We start from the raw sequence: 22,246 nt of genomic DNA on the forward strand, positions 1-22,246 counted from the left end.
TTATATTGCATTCTACGTATTTTGGGCCGAAAACCTTTTCTTCAGTTGATCTTCATTAAAGACAAGTTGAAAAAAAAATTACTTTTATCCCCGAGTAAGTAGAATGCAATAATAAAAAATGGCCCCAAAGTTGTCCATAGCGTTTAAGGACCCATGATGGATAGGATTGATCTATTTTGATCCATTTTGAAACTGATGCTCAAAGTGGGTTGCTTGTGTCAAGTGCATGTTTTATAAGCACAGCTGCTTCATTATTCTACCCAGCTAGGGGAACAATACCTCTAAGACCACATTTACATCTCCAGTCAACGTTTCCAGTAGGCTGTCCGGTAGAGAACAGCCTGCTGCCACTGCCAGATTCAACAGATCTCCACTGGACCCCATTGACTATAATGGGATCCTGCCGTGATCCGGCAGCTTTTCGGCATAAATGTAGAGTTTTTTGGCCTGGTCGACAGCCAACATTAGTGGCGGATCAGGCAGCCGAAACATCTTGAAGGAGATCAGGCCATCATTATCAGACTGGCAAGGATCTGACACCCCACACCCTTGCCAATTAGCTGGTACCTTTTAGCTAAAGTGCCCAAACCACACAGCTCCATTCAGCTCACCAGCTCTGTCCACAACACAATGGGTGGAGCTGTGTAGTTCCAATGCCAGAGCTCCAAGGTAAGGGAACAGAGTGTTGAATCCTTGCCAATCTAATATTGATGGCCTATCCTGAGGACAGTTCATCAATATCAAAATCCTGGACAACCCCTTTAAAAATAAGAGAGGTGATGTTAATTTCTTACCTGTTTTGGGCACAGTGACAAATACTCTTTGACAACATCAACGATAAAAGTAGGATTGAGCTTTTCTAAATATTCCACTCCAAGAGGGAGTCCATTTATTGCCGCAAAGTGCATATCTACCGCTTCTTTTAAAAAACTGACCACGATTTTCTCCTCTTTACCCTTCTTTGAAGCAAGAATTGCCTCCACAAAACATAGTTCCTGTAACAGAAAAACATCACAACAGAATGATCAGAAATGTCCCAAAAACTGTGAGGTGAGGAAGTTCAGGAGTAGGAGGATGATGGGTGACACCCCAGTGGAAGTTCTCATCGTGGCCACATTGATTGCCGCTAATCAGACACAGAAAACTTGCTCAATAGAATTTTTAACAATCTGTACAGAGGGGGCAATTCAAAGACTGAAAGAGGCTTTCTATCAGAGGTCCTGTGTGCATGGCCAGAACGTGACCGCTGAGGCAAGTGACTGGCTGTAGTCATCACGCGAACGACAGACATGGCGTTATTGCTGCAGGACTAGCGGGGACTGGTGCAACGGGGGTCAGAACTGCGATGCTGGACCTTTAAAGGGTAAATCATTTTTTTATTTATTCAGGTTCCTGCTCTGTGTCCATTTTTAAGAAATGTTCAGAAAAGCCCTTCATCTGGTTAAAAACTGGAGGTGAGGCTTAGCCAAAGGATGGGACTTGACAATCTATGTGACCTACTGCAGACAGCCTTAGGCAGTTGTCTAAGGGTATGTTCAGAGTACCGTAACTGTGACTGGCAGTCCATTAGGTTGTGTCTGTGGCAGTGTAATAGACATACAGGTCCTTCTAAAAAAATTAGCATATTGTGATAAAGTTCATTATTTTCTGTGATGTACTGATAAACATTAGACTTTCATATATTTTAGATTCATTACACACAACTGAAGTAGTTCAAGCATTTTATTGATTTAATATTGATGATTTTGGCATACAGCTCATGAAAACCCAAAATTCCTATCTAAAAAAAATAGCATATCATGAAAAGGTTCTCTAAACGAGCTATTAACCTAATCATCTGAATCAACTAATTAACTCTAAACACCTGCAAAAGATTCCTGAGGCTTTTAAAAACTCCCAGCCTGGTTCATTACTCCAAACCGCAATCATGGGTAAGACTGCCGACCTGACTGCTGTCCAGAAGGCCATCATTGACACCCTCAAGCATAAGGGTAAGACACAGAAAGAAATTTCTGAACGAATAGGCTGTTCCCAGAGTGCTGTATCAAGGCACCTCAGTGGGAAGTCTGTGGGAAGGAAAAAGTGTGTCAGAAAACGCTGCACAACGAGAAGAGGTGACCGGACCCTGAGGAAGATTGTGGAGAAGGACCGATTCCAGACCTTGGGGGACCTGCGGAAGCAGTGGACTGAGTCTGGAGTAGAAACATCCAGAGCCACCGTGTACAGGCGTGTGCAGGAAATGGGCTACAGGTGCCGCATTCCCCAGAAACAGCGGCAGAAGCGCCTGACCTGGGCTACAGAGAAGCAGCACTGGACTGTTGCTCAGTGGTCCAAAGTACTTTTTTCGGATGAAAGCAAATTTTGCATGTCATTCGGAAATCAAGGTGCCAGAGTCTGGAGGAAGACTGGGGAGAGGGAAATGCCAAAATGCCTGAAGTCCAGTGTCAAGTACCCACAGTCAGTGATGGTCTGAGGGTGCCATGTCAGCTGCTGGTGTTGGTCCACTGTGTTTTATCAAGGGCAGGGTCAATGCAGCTAGCTATCAGGAGATTTTGGAGCACTTCATGCTTCCATCTGCTGAAAAGCTTTATGGAGATGAAGATTTCATTTTTCAGCACGACCTGGCACCTGCTCACAGTGCCAAGACCACTGGTAAATGGTTTACTGACCATGGTATTACTGTGCTCAATTGGCCTGCCAACACTCCTGACCTGAACCCCATAGAGAATCTGTGGGATATTGGGAAGAGAAAGTTGAGAGACGCAAGACCCAACATTCTGGATGAGCTTAAAGGGGTTGTCCCACTTTGCTGTTTCAATCTTACCAGCAGTAAATGTCCTGAAAACTTCCTGGTTCTCAGGCAGTTGAGTGAAGGCCACGCCTCCTCATGACTCACCCTCAGAGCTCAGTCCGTGCTCGTTCATGTGGATGAGTCATCCACATGGAGCCTGCAGAGTATGTAAAGCCCATCCCCCTGCTGGGGAATCACTCAGTGACCACTGACCAATGCTAGTGAACTAATGGAGTAACTTGTGGCTGTCCTGCATTCTAATACACTTTTACACATAAAACCTGTGTTACAAACCCATTCTGTGCAGCAAAAACAATAAATCACTACAGCCCAAATGCATGTTAGCTAGTAGCCATATGTTCTGTGCTAGATATAGATAGATATATTCACTGACTTATTACCCAGCTTTCCCGATGTCTGATATTATCACTGACTTATTACCCAGCTTTCCCGGTATCAGATATTATCACTGACTTATTACCCAGCTTTCCCGGTATCAGATATTATCACTGACTTATTACCCAGCTTTCCCGGTGTACAATATTATCACTGACTTATTACCCAGCTTTCCCGGTGTACAATATTATCACTGACTTATTACCCAGCTTTCCTGGTGTACAATAATATTACAGACTTATTACCCAGCTTTCCCGGTATCAGATATTATCACTGACTTATTACCCAGCTTTCCCGGTGTACAATAATATTACAGACTTATTACCCAGCTTTCCCGGTGTACAATATTATCACTGACTTATTACCCAGCTTTCCCGGTGTACAATATTATCACTGACTTATTACCCAGCTTTCCCGGTGAACAATATTATCACTGACTTATTACCCAGCTTTCCCGGTGTACAATAATTATTACAGACTTATTACCCAGCTTTCCCGGTGTACAATATTATCACTGACTTATTACCCAGCTTTCCCGGTGTACAATATTATCACTGACTTATTACCCAGCTTTCCCGGTGAACAATATTATCACTGACTTATTACCCAGCTTTCCCGGTAAAGCTGGGTAATAAGTCAGTGATAATATCTGATACCGGGAGAGCTGGGTAATAAGTCAGTGATAATATCTGATACCGGGAAAGCTGGGTAATAAGTCTGTAATATTATTGTACACCGGGAAAGCTGGGTAATAAGTCAGTGATAATATTGTACACCGGGAAAGCTGGGTAATAAGTCAGTGATAATATCTGATACTGGGAAAGCTGGGTAATAAGTCAGTGATAATATCTGATACCGGGAAAGCTGGGTAATAAGTCTGTAATATTATTGTACACCGGGAAAGCTGGGTAATAAGTCAGTGATAATATTGTACACCGGGAAAGCTGGGTAATAAGTCAGTGATAATATCTGATACCGGGAAAGCTGGGTAATAAGTCAGTGATAATATCTGATACCGGGAAAGCTGGGTAATAAGTCAGTGATAATATCTGATACCGGGAAAGCTGGGTAATAAGTCAGTGATAATATTGTACACCGGGAAAGCTGGGTAATAAGTCAGTGATAATATCTGATACCGGGAAAGCTGGGTAATAAGTCTTATAGACTTATTACCCAGCTTTCCCGGTCTCTGATATTATCACTGACCTATTACCCAGCTTATATGGGGGGGGGGGGCATCTGTGGAGGGCACTTATGGGGTGGGGGGGCATCTGTGGAGGGCACTTATGGGGTGGGGGGGGGCATCTGTGGAGGGCACTTATGGGGTGGGGGGGGCATCTGTGGAGTGCATTTATGGGGTGGGGGCATCTGTGGATGGCACTTATGGGGTGGGGGCATCTGTGGAGTGCACTTATGGGGTGGGGGGGGGGCATCTGTGGAGGGCACTTATGGGGTGGGGGCATCTGTGGATTGCTGCCTGGACTCCTTCTGGGCGCCGGAGCACACGGCGTCCTCGGTTGCTATGACGCCGTGCGCTCCCTCATGCTGCCGGAAAACAGTAATACACTGCTATGATCTGTAAGATGTATCACTGTATTCCGGTGGCATGAGGGAGCGCACGGCGTCATAGCAACCGAGGACGCCGTGTGCTCCGGCGCCCAGAAGGAGTCGGCCCGTGACTAATAGGGCCCAGGGGAGCATATCAATCACTAACCTCTGCCACCGTGATCTTCCAGGGCCCTCCTCCCTCCTCTAGAATCTGCAGGACAGCAGCGTAGCAGGCAGACAGTCTCTCTCCCCGGCACTATCTCCAGCATGCAGGACACGCCTCCCCAGCTTGTAAAACAGCCATGCGTGCGCGTTCTCGAGCGGCCGGCTGGGGAGAAGGTAGGACATTGTGCGCAGGCGCGGCACATACAAGCCCCGCAAGTATCCGGCCGTATCCATGGGATACAGGTAGACAACAGAGGCGCAGATGAAGGCATTTTTCAGGAGAACCGTGCAAGTTAGGAAATGGAAGTTATTTAGAAGATTATTCAATGACACTTGGGGAAACTGATTAACAGCAATTAATGAAATGGGACAACCCCTTTAAGGCCGCTATCGAAGCATCCTGGGCCTCCATAACACCTCAGCAGTGCCACAGGCTGATTGCCTCCATGCCACGCCGCATTGAAGCAGTCATTTCTGCAAAAGGATTCCCGACCAAGTATTGAGTGCATAACTGAACATCATTATTTGAAGGTTGACTTTTTTTGTATTAAAAACACTTTTCTTTTATTGGTCGGATGAAATATGCAAATTTTTTGAGATAGGAAATTTGGGTTTTCATGAGCTGTATGCCAAAATCATCAATATTTAAACAATAAAAGGCTTGAACTACTTCAGTTGGTGTGTAATGAATCTAAAATATATGAAAGTCTAATGTTTATCAGTACATTACAGAAAATAATGAACTTTATCACAATATGCTAATTTTTTTAGAAGGACCTGTACAGTCATGGCAGGCCTTTGTTAGGCCCCAGGCTGCCATGGCAATGCATCAGTGCCCTGCAAATGTGTTTCGCGGGGGGCCGATGGTGACAGGGTGCCTCTGTGTAACTGCCTACTAGGGAGCTAAGTGGCAGGCATTGCAGTTACCTCCTATCTGGCCATTACAGCGGGAGCCTGGCTGCAGTCAGTGCTCGGCTCCTGCGGTGATCTAAAGTGTTGTATCAGCGCAGCCTTCGTGGAGTCTCTTCAGTCCCCGCCACCCGCGTCAATACTGGGGCTTAACAGACCACAGAGCCTGCGCTGATACAGCACTCCAGATGAAAAAAATTATTCGATAAAAATAAAAAAAAACAATAAAACTGAGCACTAAAATGACAAATTAATTGGATTAATTCCTATGGGAATTCACTAAAATAATTTAAAAAAAGTACACTCACAGTTACAAACCCCTCCACTCCATCACCACAGCTCCAATCCTCGCTGCTGATACAGCCATAATGTCATATTTTTGCACATATACTGCATGTGACTGCTGCAGCCAGTCACTGGCATCAATGGTGTATGGTGCAAGACTGCTGAGGCCAGTGATTGGCTGCAGCAGTCAAGTGCGGGATATGGGCATGTCACGGAAGCAGTCATGAAATCAAAGCTTGGAAGGTAGATATTTTTTTTTTAATGGGTTATCCCATGAAAAGTATTACTATGCAATAAACAGCTAATTTAAAATGAAGTATTATAGCAATATGTAGGCAAAAATATATATTGCTATGCTTTTATGTACAGTTACCTCTCTGGTAGCGCCCCCTGCTGCTTATCCCTCTGGTCCACCTTCTCCTGCATTCAGTGGTGGACTAATATGCTCAGTGGCTTCCCTGCTCCCTTCCTTATAATGAAGGGTCTTTCATTCCTGCTTCTGAATTAATTAACTTATATAGCTATATGGAGAAGGAAATAGTGGGGGCATTACCTGCCATTTGTACCTCCGGGGCTATAGGTGAGGGACTATTTTCTATGTAGGAAAGGAAGGGGTTGACAAGAGCTAATTGATGTAGGTGTGGGAGATACAGGTGCTTGATTGTCACATGTGACAAGCTGCTGCCCAACCCCAAAAATCTCCTCCAGATATGGGAGAAAAAAAGACTTTTAAATCTGTGGGATAGCCCCTTTAACTTGGACAACCACTTCAATGGATAACGCTGAAAAGCATAATACACAGCATAGCAGATGTGGTGTAGTGCATTATCCTAGCGAACAAAAATATTAAAAGAAAAAATCTAATATATATAAAAAAATGTTTCCCATATAAAAATAATGATGAAAAACGTTTTCATAAAGAAACACAAAACAGAATAGCAATTTTTTTGGTCAACTTGCCGACAAAAAAAATTGAATATGTACTATTGGTACAAAATGGTGCTGTGACGTTCGGTGGGGATGAGTGCAACCCTGAACTCCACCCGCACCTCTATCCCTACCTACTTGCACGGTCCGTCTTAACCAACAGTGCACAACTGGGCGGCAGTCCCTCGCTTAGATACGTGCAGGGGCTTAAGGAAGAAAACTACCGTGACTAGAATCAAGGGAGCAAAGGTCCAAGCCAGAAGGACCGTAGGGACACAGGGAAATACCAAATCCAAGTTAAAACAAGCCAAGGTCAGGAACCAAGAGGTAAAAACAGTACAAGGGAAATAACAATCACAAAGTCAGATACCAGCCGGGGTCAGAAACCAAGAGGTCGCGTGGTAAGACCAATCACAGGCAACCTGTGGCCAGCAGGCTGCCTGTTAAATAGCCCAACTGATGAGTCACGTGACGTGGCCAGCATCAAGCACCTCAATACAGCTGAGCGCCAATTCATCCCTATCGGCGCTCAGCTCCCCTGCCACTGAGGAGGCGTGCGCGGCGGGGTTCTCCCCTCCCCACGTCACCATGGAGACGAGGATGCCAGCTGCGTCCTTGCTCCACACAGGCGAACTGCCGGCGGTGCTGCAAGGAGAGCATGCGTTGCCAGCTTCCCCTTACAGGTACCAATAAAAACTACAGATTGGCCTGCAAAATCGAAGCTCACAGCTTCATAGGCAGAAAAATCAAACCGTTATGGTCTGCAGAATATGGCAACAGAAAGAAAATTAGTATTGTTTTCCACTCAACCTCCACCCCCCCAAAAATATAAAAAAACATCTGTCAACATATAATATGGTACATTAACCCGTTAATGTTAGTTTCACACCTGAGATAAAGCTATCCGTCCGCCGGATGCTGCTGTGCACCACTAGACCCCATTGACTGGCAGTTTCTAGAATGAGCGCTGGGTTTCAGCCGGACAAAAACCGGTATGTGCACCAGTTTTTGATAGCCAAACACCCGATGCTCATACTGGAAAGCAGCCGGATCCCTGCTAGATCCCATAGTCAATGAGGTCTGGTGGTGCATGGCAGTATCCGATAGCTTTACCGTACGTGTGAATCTAGCCTGAGGATGCAGCCTAGTTTGGTACTTGAAGGAGTTGTCTTCTCCTTTTATACTAATGGCCTATCCTCAGAACAGGTCATCAGTTTCAGATCAGCTGTTTGGAAGTAGCTCCGGCTCCAGTATTAGATGTCGGAACGGCAAGGCCCCGTCCATTGTGTAGTGGTCAGAGCTGGTTTTTACTGCACTGCTCCCTTCCACTTCAATCGGAGCAGAGTTGCAGTAACCAGCTGCATCCGCTACACAATGGACGGAGCCTTGTAGTTCTGGCACCTAATCCTGGAGCCGGAGCTACTTCCAAACAGCTAATAGGCAGGGGAATGGGATGCCAGAACCCCGCTGATCACATATTGATGGCCTCATCTGAGGATAGGCAATAAATATAAATGGACTCCACAGCTCCATTAAGGACATAGCCATTTCTTGCTTTTTTTTCCATCTTCAAATTTCAAAGCCATAACTTTTTGGTTTTTCTGTCAACAAAGCTGTTTGAGGACTTGTTTTTTGTATTTTTATTGGCACCATTTTTTCATCTAATGTATACTATTGTATAAGTTTTACATTTTTGTGGGTGGTAACAGTGTAAAAAACTAAAGATCCTGCAATAGATTTCTGGGTTTAATACTTATAGGAGGCATTGATCGTGGGATAAAAGTGACATTATTTTGTGGGTGGGTGCAATCAATAGCAAATTTATATAGTTTATTTTATGTATTTCGAGTCACTGCATTCAAAGACCTCTAACATTTTTTTCTATTAACAGAGCTGTATGAGGGCCTGTTCTTAGGTGTAGTTTTCATTGCTGTGATTTTGGGGTACATGCAATTTTTATCACTTTTTATTGCTTTTTTTGAGAGATGGGATGTGATTATTTTGTTGTATGGGTCGTTACCAATGTGACAATACCTAAATACTCATGTTTGCAAGTGAAAATGGTGACTTTTTTGCTTTTTTTTTTAATTATTCTTATAATTCCCAGTAGGGAACTTGAACATGCAATCTTCAGACAGCCAGTATAATACACTGAAATAATTCTGTCCTGTAGGAATGCCATTTTTGGGTCCTCATTTCACGTATACAATCAATAGTCACATTGTTTGCCATTCCTTTAGAATATTTAGTTGGTTTGCCATAGCATGGGGCATAATCATTGCTAAACCTCCTCTAATCTTTACAAATGAGCGCATGTGTGGTCATCTTTGCGCTTTTTGGTTGTACCACACCTACTCATGCATGGAAACACTTAGTGGGGTAATTGATCAAACTGGTGTAAAGTAGAACTGGCTTAGTTGCCCATAGCAACCAATCAGATTCCACTTTTCTTTTTTGACAGCTCCTGTGGAACATGAAAGGTGGAATCTGATTGGTTTCTGTGGGCAACTAAGCCAGTTCTACTTTACACCAGTTTGATACATGACCCCATAGGAGTTTGGCCATAAAAGCCTAAAGTTCTAGAATAGGATAGATGTCAGGAAATACATAAAACATAGGAGGTTATTATGGGAGGTATGCCACTTTTTGGCATACTTTTGTTGCAGATTCGGTTGCAAAGGGGATTTGTAGCCGAAGCTGCAGCTTTTCCCCGTTCACACAGCTTTTTTCGAGGTGGCGGAAAAAGGGGGCGTGGCGTGGGCGGGGGCAGGCCGTCCAGCCCGTCTCATTTACATTCTACGCCTGTTTTTGGCCTAAAAAGAACTTAAATCTACGCCATGAAGGGAGCTGGCATAGATATGAGCAAGTTGCACAGCCGCTGGTAAGGCGCCTAAGTTATGTAGAAGCGCCAACAGACATGGACTACGACCAGCGTCTAAACGGCCGGTCTTAGTAAATGTCCTCCATAGTCTTTATTGTAGCCAGCGATATAAAAAATCCAATAACAAAGTAAAATTAACACAGCTTGTGCATTTCAGCAGGTAGTATTGTATATATTCATGAGCTATCTTCAGGATAGGTCATAAGTATCAGATCAGTGGAACTCCGACACTGGGCACCAGCGCCGATCAGCTGTTTGAAGATGAGGCGGTGCGTCCTATTCATTACACTGTGCGTCGTCTTCCTCGCAGCAGCGGAGCGGTGTAATTAGAAGTACTCGCTCCGTTCAAGTGAATTACACTGCGCCGATCACACTTCCAAGGTGACGGGCATGGAGCGCTGCCTCCTCTTGAAACAGCTGATCGGGAGGGGTGCCGGGTGTTGAGGATAGGTCATCAATATATACTGCCTGCACAACCCCTTTAAGTCTTAGTCACAGCCGTCTAACCTTTGATTTTCCCAGGGACTGCTGCACTTCACGAAGAAAGTCAAGTTGCTGCTCTGCTTCTTCCAGGTTATCTTGTAGTATCTGGCACCATATAATTCCTACCGCCCAATGTAAAGAAAATGGTGATCAGTATTACCACAAAGTATTTTCTAATTGATTTTATTTAGAAAGATAAATGAAAGGGGTTTTCCAGGATCCAGCGGGTCCCACAAATGCATTTAAATTACACCTAAAGCCTCTATAGGAAAAAGTTTGTAACATACTTACCACTCCGAAGATGCGCGGATACGCCTCCCGGAAACCCTGTCACATGACACTGCTTTCCCGTCTTCCACTGATGTCACATCCTTAGAAGGTTTGTAAAACTGGTAAAGGACGTGATATTGGCAGGAGCTGGATTTTCAGAAGAGCAGTGTCACATGACCGGATTCCCAAGCGGCCAAGACACGCAACTTCGGAACTGTATTTTACAAACGTTCTCCTACAGACATGTTATGTGTTATTAATGTGATTTGCGGGACCCGATGGGTCTTGGAAAACTCTGTGAGGTATATTATATAGACCAGGGATGCTCAACCTGCGGCCCTTCAGCTGTTGCAAAACTACAACTCCCAGCATGCCCTAATAGCTGTAGGCTGTCCAGGCATGCTGGGAATTGTAGTTTGGCAACAGCTGGAGGGCCGCAGGATGGGCATCCCTGATAAAGAGTAGCTCCTAGTGGTTGCTGCAGGCAGCAAAACCATGAACAAGGGTTGTTCTTAGGATTGGTCATCAGTATTAGGGTACATTCACACGGCCGTAAGCCATCTGTGCCCGTACTGCGGACCACAAACGGCAGTTCCGCAATATGAGGGCACCGGCTGTATGAATCCTGCATCACGCATGTGGGCCCATTTACAATAGGTCCTCAATCCTCAAGATATGGCGCTGTGCGGAGGCACAGATCGGAAGCACTCAGAAGCTCTTCCGTGGGCTTTTTGGTCCATGCTTCTGCACCGCAAATGATAGTACATGTCCTATCTTTTGCCATATATTTCGGATCATGGACCCATTCAAGTCAATGGGTCCACGCCAAATATGGGATTTACACGATTTACAATTTGCGTTCCGCAGCACGGGCAGCTTACATTCATGTCAATGTACCCTTAGATTGGTTTCCCCCTCCCCCCACGATCAGCGTTTAATGGGGCTGTGGGGCACAAGCAAGCACTGCAGCCTCTTCATTGTTTACAAGTGAATGGGACCAAGATGCAATACCAGATACAGCCACTAGGAGAAGCATGGCATTGTGCAATAAATGTAGACAATGAAGATGCTCACGTAAGCACTGCGATACCTCTATACCGCCGATAAGGGAGGTCGAGAACTGGACTGCCCCAATCTAATATTGATGGCCTAGCCTAAGGATAGGCCATACATTTTGAAAACCTGGATAACACCTTTAAAGGGGTTGTCTGAGTTTCTGATAGCCTGTCCTCAGGGCAGACAGCAATTTGAAGAGGCTAGTGACACCATGTTCATTGGTCACATGGCCTAGGTGCCAACCAGCCCCATTTGTGAACGGGGCTGAGCTGCAATACCAAGCACAGCCGCTATCCGATGGACAACGCTGTGCTCGGTACACTGCAGGGAGGCCACGGTGTTCAATGGAGTGCGGGGGCGCTTCGGGAGTCAGACCCCCTCCAATCTGATATTGATGACCTATCCTGAGGATTGGTCATCAATATAAAAAACCCGGAAAAACATTTAAAGAAAAACTTTAACTCTATGACTATATAGAAGAGTGTGAGCTCTGTGTAAAAAATGTGCTCTAAAGCTTGCAAGGATACCATATATATATATATATATCTACAGTACAGACCAAAAGTTTGGACACACCTTCTCATTCAAAGAGTTTTCTTTATTTTCATGACTATGAAAATTGTAGATTCACACTGAAGGCATCAAAACTATGGATTAACACATGTGGAATTATATACATAACAAAAAAGTGTGAAACAACTGAAAATATGTCATATTCTAGGTTCTTCAAAGTAGCCACCTTTTGCTTTGATTACTGCTTTGCACGCTCTTGGCATCCTCTTGATGAGCTTCAAGAGGTAGTCACCTGAAATGGTCTTCCAACAGTGAAGGAGTTCCCAGAGATGCTTAGCACTTGTTGGCCCTTTTGCCTTCACTCTGTGGTCCAGCTCACCCCAAACCATCTTGATTGGGTTCAGGTCCGGTGACTGTGGAGGCCAGGTCATCTGGCGCAGCACCCCATCACTCTCCTTTATGGTCAAATAGCCCTTACACAGCCTGGAGGTGTGTTTGGGGTCATTGTCCTGTTGAAAAGTAAATGATAGTCCAACTAAACGCAAACCGGATGGAATAGCATGCCGCTGCAAGATGCTGTGGTAGCCATGCTGGTTCAGTATGCCTTCAATTCTGAATAAATCCCCAACAGTGTCACCAGCAAAGCACCTCCACACCATCACACCTCCTCCTCCATGCTTCACGGTGGGAACCAGGCATGTAGAGTCCATCCGTTCACCTTTTCTGCGTCGCACAAAGACACGGTGGTTGGAACCAAAGATCTCAAATTTGGACTCATCAGACCAAAGCACAGATTTCCACTGGTATAATGTCCATTCATTGTGTTCTTTAGCCCAAACAAGTCTCTTCTGCTTGTTGCCTGTCCTTAGCAGTGGTTTCCTAGCAGATATTCTACCATGAAGGCCTGATTCACACAGTCTCCTCTTAACAGTTGTTCTAGAGATGTGTCTGCTGCTAGAACTGTGTGTGGCATTGACCTGGTCTCTAATCTGAGCTGCTGTTAACCTGCGATTTCTGAGGCTGGTGACTCGGATGAACTTATCCTCTGCAGCAGAGGTGACTCTTGGTCTTCCTTTCCTGGGGCGGTCCGCATGTGAGCCAGTTTCTTTGTAGCGCTTGATGGTTTTTGTGACTGCACTTGGGGACACTTTCAAAGTTTTCCCAATTTTTCAGACTGACTGACCTTCATTTCTTAAAGTAATGATGGCCACTCGTTTTTCTTTACTTAGCTGCTTTTTTCTTGCCATAATACAAATTCTAACAGTCTATTCAGTAGGACTATCAGCTGTGTATCCACCTGACTACTCCACAACGCAACTGATGGTCCCAACCCCATTTATAAGGCAAGAAATCCCACTTATTAAACCTGACAGGGCACACCTGTGAAGTGAAGAACATTTCAGGTGACTACCTCTTAAAGCTCATCAAGAGAATGCCAAGAGTGTGCAAAGCAGTAATCAAAGCAAAAGGTGGCTACTTTGAAGAACCTAGAATATGACATATTTTCAGTTGTTTCACACTTTTTTGTTATGTATATAATTCCACATGTGTTAATTCATAGTTTTGATTCCTCCAGTGTGAATCTACAATTTTCATAGTCATGAAAATAAAGAAAACTCTTTGAATGAGAAGGTGTGTCCAAACTTTTGGTCTGTACTGTATATATATTAAAAATAGAATGTAAAACCTTAAACAAGATAGCATTCAAATCTGTACAATTACTTTAAAGTTGAAATGCAAGAAATGTTATCTAAGGACCTATGAGAGCTTCCAGGTGATTCCCATCTAGGTTCATGGCGGCTGAATACCAGCTGGCAGCTTTAGCCACATTGCCTTGATACAGGAGCTGATTGCCCAGTTCTGTAGCAAGTTCTGCCTCCTCTGGAGAAATCCTGTACGTGCGCTCACAGAAGCCAAAGATTTCTTGTAGGATTGACTTGTTTCTTCCACACTAAAAAGAACATTAAGGAAAATGAAAAATGACAGCTGTGATACAACTTTCTATTTTAACCAAAATATGAGATTACTTATCCCCAAAATCCAGCGTAAAGAACTGTATTAGTAGAGATAACTAGTGATCCTACTAATGGTTTCTACTCCTCCAGCTTGCCCGACACAACTTGTGAAAAGAGTTTCTGATTTTCATGTATAGCAGTAATGCAATTCAGATTACCGGTAACCCTTTTTCCAGTGTTTCATGCGTCTTTGGGCACGGAGCAGGTGCTGTTACATATAGAGTTTACTTTTGCATGTCAGCCATGGTAGCGCGCTCCTGTACTTTATTGGAGAGGCTGGTCTTTGCTTTTTGCATAGTACATTTGGAGGAATGGCTGGACCGTGCACTCCTGCTCATCTGTCCAAGGCTTTTAAAACAAGCATAGTATAGATAGATTCTATACTGCCCTGAATATTGTAGGCCTAGGCCCCGTAGAGGCAAGTCTGAGAGTGTAGGTTCCCATCTGCAGAAGCCACAGTTGGTAGATGGGTCCGACGCAATTTTCATCAAAAGTGCGCGCAAAGAGCTTTAGATTTTCATGCATAGTAAGTATAGCAGTAAAGCAATTTAGTATAATTCATGATTCCAGTGTTTCATGTGTCTTTTCGGATGGAGCAGGTGCTGTTACATATAGAGTTTGGTTGCTTTTGAACGTCAGCCATGGTGGTGTGCTCTTGTACTTTATTACATATTGTTTAGAGGTGTTGGCCTAACTTTGTTTTTTGTGTTGTCTGACCACCCAGCCATTGAGCTTACGAAGGCTGTATAAATTTAAGGCGAGGAGAGACCACCTCTAAGTATGGTGAAACTGTTGTCATCCATTTATATATACATGCTTCCTGATTTTGCAAAACTATGGTCAGAAGCCATGATTGGTGAGAACACATAGATATAGGCATGCCGTTTTCCTCAAGTGAACCTCGGACTAATTTTAAATATGGGACGGTGCTTCTTGCCAAAGTGTAGTTGAGCATATGCTTTCAGCAGTGGATGTGTCCTATGATATTGTCAAGCTATAGTGTCTGGTAATTCTCTCTCTGCTGCAGATCAGGAGGGTGAAGCCAAGATCACGGGGGTGCAGCCAAGATCACGGGGGTGCAGCCAAGATCAGGAGGGTGCAGCCAAGATCAGGGGGGTGCAGCCAAGATCAGGAGGGTGCAGCCAAGATCAGGAGGGTGCAGCCAAGATCAGGGGTGTGCAGCCAAGATCAGGAGGGTGCAGCCAAGATCAGGAGGGTGCAGCCAAGATCAGGGGGGTGCAGCCAAGATCAGGGGGGTGCAGCCAAGATCAGGGGGGTGCAGCCAAGATCAGGGGGTGTGCAGCCAAGATCAGGGGGTGTGCAGCCAAGATCAGGGGGTGTGCAGCCAAGATCAGGGGGTGTGCAGCCAAGATCAGGAGGGTGCAGCCAAGATCAGGAGGGTGCAGCCAAGATCAGGAGGGTGCAGCCAAGATCAGGAGGGTGCAGCCAAGATCAGGAGGGTGCAGGTGCTTCAGTGCTCAGTCTTACAGTCAGATGCCACGGATATTCCTTGTGGACGTTAAATCAGGAAGCTGCGAGGTAGACCCTAGACTTACAACTGGCAGGTCCTATGGAGGCTCTGGCTCTAGGCACAATACCTGTATTGGTGAAGGATTATAGTTAGTAGTGTTTCAGAGCTGTACCTCTTGAATAAAGAGGTCTATTGTGCATCCCGTATTGTTGTCCTGCAATGTCTAACAGTGAAGTTGTCTGCACGTGAATTATGTCTGCGCCATTTATACCTGCAGCTCGCCTGTGCCACACTACACAATAACCACGGGGAGCTGCCCCCCTTGGCCGAATTATTATATGTATGGTGGAAGCTGGATATGGTGGGATAGTGGGGCTTGCAGCATTGGAGTCCTCAGTTTGATGCGGCCAAGGACAACATCTGCATTGAGCTGGTATGCTTTCTATGTGTTCTTGTGCATTTCCTCAGAGTTTTTCAGTTTCTTTCCATAATCCAAAAACATATTGAGATGTTCTTGTGAGCCCCACTGAGTCAAGGGCTAATATGAGTGATGACAATCTCTGTACAGGGCTGCTGGATATGTCGGTACTATATAAGCAACAGGCAATAAATAATAAATTAAAAAAAGTGATAATAAAATATAAAGGATTATCACTAAATACAATCACTTAAAGGTGTTGCCCCATGAAAAATATTCAACATTTTTCTAACCAGCATCCTGATCTGAATACTGTTGTAATTGCTTGTAATTAAAAATGTAGTATAGCGTTATTCATTGAACTCTATCTGTACAGCGCCACCTACTGTTTGCTCTTTTACTGATTTCTCTGTCCTGCTCACTGAAATGGAAGCACACACTCAATTCCATCCTTCAACTGCCACCAGTTGCAGCAGAAAGGACATGCTCCCAGAAAAAGTGCAAGATGTCAGCTTCAAATCCATCTAGCAGAGCAATTAGAGCAATGAACAGGGAGATCTCTGGATCCCTGTGAGGTACAGGGCTGGGAAATTGCCCTGTACTATATGATATCGGATTTTCATTTTTTACATAAATCATAGGATAACCCCCTTTAACAGATCCACTCCACTTCAAGGGTCCCTTATTTAGAATTATCCACAAGGTCCACTTGAGAAAAACAGCATGCCTACATCCATGTGTTCTCACCGGATACAACTACTCCACCACAAGGAAGAAGAATTCTTACCAAATTGCATATTACAAAGAGCTTCTGGAAATGAAGCGCTGGATTCCGAGGCTCCAATGTCTCGAGAGCGCTGATCAATTCTTTCACATGGTTAAGTGCCTACAAGGTGACAAACAGATTAGGATTCATAACAGAAGAGTGACTTTGTACTAAAGGGGGCGTCTCATGAAAACCAACCCTTCCTTATGCCCATTACACTTTTATCCTGTAACTGGAAAGGCCATTAGTAAAAGAAATGCTCTGAGAGCTAGTATACAGCAGCTGCTAAAGAGCCGAGCATCCCGCAGATAATCGCCACCAAGCGTTCATAAAAACGCTGATTAGAGATTATCTAGCGGTGTAAACATGCCGCCGATTACCCAACGAATGAGCAAAATGCCCTTTCATTGGGTAATAGATCATTTGTGCAGTCACAAAAATGATCCTTTGCCAGCAGCAGATCGTGGTGTGTAAACAGCCTCTGCCGCCAGCAAACAACGAGTCAGTATGGGGACGAGCGATGGCATTAGTGATCATTCCTCCCCAGATTGGTCTCCTCCGCTGACGAGCAGGCAATTGCCACGAAGGAACGCTTCCTCCCCGACAATCTCCTGCTGTGTTGTCCCATGTAAAGGGACCTTAACTCTAGGTAGGATGAGGAATAGAGATGTTCCTTCTTACACTAGCCCATCTCTTAGTAATCGCCTCAAACTGTAGCATGGCTTCTCTTGGCCCTGGTGGGATGCTCAAAGAGCAATATATGACCTAAAACCCAAACCCTTCAATTCTAAAGAATGGATTTATTACCGTAATCTTGAATGTAGGGGTGAGGGATGTAAGGTGCTGCTTTTTGTTAGTTCTGGGGCAGACTGGGAACTTAAAGTGAAAAAATAAATAAAAAAAGTAGCCTCATGTTGTAGGTGGGTCCAAACTGACAGAAGGTGCAACAACAAAAGTAGGCAGGGTCAGCAATACCGTAGTGCAAAATACCGTCCCACCAGAACCATATACCACACTTAAGCACCGGGAAATTTTCCTGTAAGGTCTATGGCCAATCCGGCCAATCAACAATCTTTTTCACTGGCATTTACAGGGTTCATCTCAGGATGACAACCCCTGTCTCATTTTAAAGAGGGCCCAGCTTCAGGAGAAGATCCCTTTAACACGTTAAGGACCGGGACATTTTGGATTTTTGTTTCATACTTCCTGGCTTCCTGAAGCCATAACATTTGTCCGTTCACATAGATGTATGGGGGCTTGATTTTTTGGGGACAAGTCATACTTTATAACGATATAGCTATACTCTAATGGCACCATTTTATACTGCTTACAATGTAATCGGAAGCTGGAGAAAAATTCTAAATGTGGTGGAATTGGAAATAACCCCAATTCCGCCAAAGTTTTATGGGTTTTGCTTTTATGGTGTTCCCTATGGGGTAAAACTGACCCATGCCCTTCATTCTTTGGGTGAGTCTGGTTACAACAAGACCACATTTATATAGTTTTTCTTGTATTTTAATGCTTGAAAAAAAACTTCTTTTTCTTTGCATCGTCACATTCTGTCTACAGACTGTTTGAAGGCTTATTTTATGCAGGGCGATCTGTAGTTTTTATTTATACAATTAACTCTTGGAGTTTGTATGACCTTTTGATCACTTTTTATCCAGTTTTTTGGGAGATGATGCAACAAAGAAAAACAACGAATCGACTATGTTACAGCATTCACCGTAGGGGATAAATACATTTATATGTTGATAGTTCAGGCATTTTGGGACACTCCAATGTTTATTTATTGTTAATATGGGGAAAGGTAAATGAGATTAGAATTTTTATTTTATTTTTTATATTTTTTTTTAAAACTTTTTTTATACTTTTTTTTTTTTAGGTCCCCTTAGGGGACTTGAACATGTGATTGTCTGATTATGTCTTCCATAGACTGCAGTGAATTACTACTGCAGCCTATAGGAGATTCATTATGTCCCTATGAAGCCCTGTCCCTATGAAGCCCTGTGACAGGTGTCGGATACTTCAGAGGGCTGAGGCTGAAGCACCATGTAAATGAACGGCTCCCTCGATGTCGGGGTGGGGGAGCCATCCAGGCACTTTCAGAGTTTCACCGCTCAGATGCCATAGTCACAATTAACCATGGCATCTGAGGAGTTAAATGTCTGTGATCGCAGTAATCACCGATTACGGACATTGGATCCATCCTTCTACTGTGTAAAACAGCAGGCACTTGGCGGCTACATCACCCACTCAGCTTCTGAGTGTGCGCCATTTTTAAACCTTGGATGTCCACCATATATGTATGTAGGAGTTAAAGGGAATGTGTCTTGGTTATTTTTTATGTAATGGGGTAGTCCGACATAAGTGAAGCATGACTGACAGGCAGGAGTGTCCCTCAACTTTTAAAACAACTCTATTCCAGCGCTGCAACTCCCAGTGAACCCGCTGGATCAGAAGTAACAGGAACCCATTCTTGATCATGAAAACGCTGCAGCCACCCACCGGTCTCAGGTTACAGTACATGTGCAAGAACAGTATGTTACTGCCTGCCATTCAGGATTGACTTACGTCGGACAGCTCTTTTAATACATCATTATTTATATTAAAAATAAATCCTGAAATCTTACAGTTTACACACTGAGCCTTCTTAGGAGTCATCTCATTATCATCACAGACAGGATTACAATGAAGCATTTCGCTTACACCTAGATAACATTGGATCCACTATTCACAAAAGGTGACAGCTACATTTCACCTTTTCCTCCTCCATGCGCACAACACTCATAGACGTCTATGAGTTATCTCTAGACTACTGGTTCCTATGGTCTGCTGTAAAACATATCTATGAATGTTGCCAACAGCAGCTCAGGCAAGAACAAAGAATATATTACATTATCAGATTTTAATTAGTAATAAATATATGGGTGACACATTCCGTTTGAAGAAGTAGTTAAAGAGGTTGTCCCATTTCCACAGTTATGGCATATCGATACCAGTAAATGTCCGCTCGTTGTAGCTTCTACCTCTGGAACCTGCTCCTATCTCAATACCGGGCCCTGTTGTGAATAGGAGGCTCTAACCCTTTACTGCTATGAAAATAGGTGGGACCCGCACCTATCGGACATTTATGGCATCTCCTATCGATTTGCCATAAATGTCCAGATGGGACAACCCCTTTAAATATAATTGTGATTGAAGAGAGCAATGGATAAAACTAACCTTGGCTACATTTCCTTCTCTTGTGAGACAATAAATGGCCATCATCTGAAGAGCGTCAATGTTATTCATCTGTATGGTTAGGAGTCTACAAGAATATACAATAAAAAGAAGAATGGAAGGCATTGTCTACACAATCACTTACTTCAGATATGGCATTTAAAAAGTGAATTACTGACTTCAATCCCACAATAGACCCAGCTTTGCCGTCGGTGAGATTAGCTTTTCCTATTTCACATCTACGTCATTAGCGAAAACTGATAAGATGATGATGTTGCTCTTACCGCTGGGCGATTTCCAGGCTTTGATCCCAGTCCTGCATGGCTAGAACATATTTCATCTTTAAAGTAAGTGCTGCTGTGAATTTAGGAAAACTAACAATCGTCTGGTTAATCACATCTAGTGCCCCGGAATAATTCTTCTGCATCATCAGACATTCTGCCTGCAGACAAAAGCACAAAGCAATATCGTCATACACGATACTAGAAGAACAGTTCACCCTGAAGAGCAAATTCAAAGGTAACAACCAAGATGGCTGCACTTCCTGTTGTCACTTTTACAAAAATGGTCGTCAGCCCAAGACAAAAAAATGCCAAGATCTCTGTAAAAGATAACAAATTAGATAATTACCAAAGCGTGTCAAGTTTTCTAATTTCTAATTTCCTAGTAAATTTCGAGAGGTAACCCGAAGACGGCGCACTGTCTATGGCTCCTCATGATCCTTCTCAGCCACTCTGAACCAGCAAGTGCTGTCTTCCCTGTTATGCACTTTGGAGGGAAGGGATGTGATTCTACCTACTAGAATACTGAATGATGTCCTCATTTTAGTAGAACGTCATAGAGGTGGTCTCACACACAGTCCTTCATTTGCTATGGCCACTATACCAGGCCTTAACGGTGGTGTTCCTGAGTTGCAACATGAAACAGCTGGTTAGACCCTGCCAGAGTCAGGGTCTAATAGGCAAATTGGCAGTGTAAGGGTACTTTCACACTGGCGTTTTTATTTTCCGATATTGAATTCCGTCACAGGGGCTCAATACCGGAAAAAAAAACTGATCAGTTTTATCCTAATGCATTCTGAATGGAGAGCAATCCGTTCAGGATGCATCAGTTCAGTCCCTCTTACGTTCTTTGGCCGGAGAAAATACCGCAGCTTGCTGCAGCTTTCTCTCCGGCCAAAAATCCTGAACACTTGCTGGAATGCTGGCTCCAGCATTATTTTGCATTGAAATGGCCCCAAGTGTTCTGGAAAAATGGATCCGGTTTTGCGGTCTGCGCATACGCAGACCTTTAAAAATGTGAAAAACATAAATACCGGATCTGTTTTTCTGGATGACAACCGGAAAGACGGATCCGGTATTGCAATGCATTTGTCAGACGGATCCGCATCCGGATCCGTCTGACAAATGCATCCGTTTGCGTCCGGATTTCCAGATCCGGCAGGCAGTTCCGGCGACGGAATTGCCTGCCGGAATCCTCTGCCACAAGTGTGAAAGTACCCTTATATTGATAGGTAAAAGACATTACAATACAGAAGTATTGTCCCATATTTAACAGTTATTAGAAGACCGTAAGTTTAAGTCCCAAAGCGATATGCTGGAATTGATGTCTTTCGCCACCTTGCGTCCTAAAAAACTGAATAAAAGGCAATTGTAACAAGATGTGTAAAAAAATGCTTGAAGAGGTGTATACAGTATATCACCGAGAGTCCTCAGCTGGGTGAGATAAAACGAACCCATAAGGTGAGAGACATGTTCTCTATATAGGCAATGTCCAGAGGGATGGGTGTTTATGTGTTTTGCATTACGTGCTGTGGCTTTACCCAAGTGACGGTTAACTAGGATGCCCTGTATTGTGTTGTGCCGGATGAAAAATAAACCACTATTAGGTCTTATTACCCTTGAAGCCTGAGAGTCTGTCATTGCTGACCCCAAGTACACGATCCCTACAAGATCAAAAAGTCAGATGTACCCCAAAATGGTACCAATAAAAGATACAGTAAGTCCTGCAAAAGAAAAGCCCTCATACAGCTGCCTCAGCAGAAAAATAAGTGCTATGGGTGTTAGAATATGGCAACACAAGAAATAAAATGCAATAAATAAGTAATTTTATGATGCCAAAGTAGTACGA

At 44.0% G+C, this 22,246-nt stretch overlaps 1 protein-coding gene and 1 pseudogene across 1 annotated transcript in view; both read right to left on the reverse strand.

The window, feature by feature from the left end:
* LOC122939476 overlaps positions 1–22,246 on the reverse strand; it is a 284,892-nt pseudogene that overhangs the window by 65,915 nt on the left and 196,731 nt on the right.
* The window catches only part of TTC21A (tetratricopeptide repeat domain 21A), a 108,789-nt gene that overhangs the window by 60,091 nt on the left and 26,452 nt on the right, over positions 1–22,246 (reverse strand). The window contains exons 6-11 of the mRNA XM_044293310.1: positions 20,401–20,558; positions 20,120–20,204; positions 16,916–17,014; positions 13,983–14,175; positions 10,410–10,507; positions 795–995 (exon numbers count right to left, since the gene is read on the reverse strand). Of these exons, the coding sequence (XP_044149245.1) occupies positions 795–995; positions 10,410–10,507; positions 13,983–14,175; positions 16,916–17,014; positions 20,120–20,204; positions 20,401–20,558 (834 nt within the window). The remainder of the gene's footprint in view (positions 1–794; positions 996–10,409; positions 10,508–13,982; positions 14,176–16,915; positions 17,015–20,119; positions 20,205–20,400; positions 20,559–22,246) is intronic.

The sequence above is a fragment of the Bufo gargarizans genome, chromosome 5 (genome assembly GCF_014858855.1).
Source record: "Bufo gargarizans isolate SCDJY-AF-19 chromosome 5, ASM1485885v1, whole genome shotgun sequence".
NCBI classification, from domain to species: domain Eukaryota; kingdom Metazoa; phylum Chordata; class Amphibia; order Anura; family Bufonidae; genus Bufo; species Bufo gargarizans.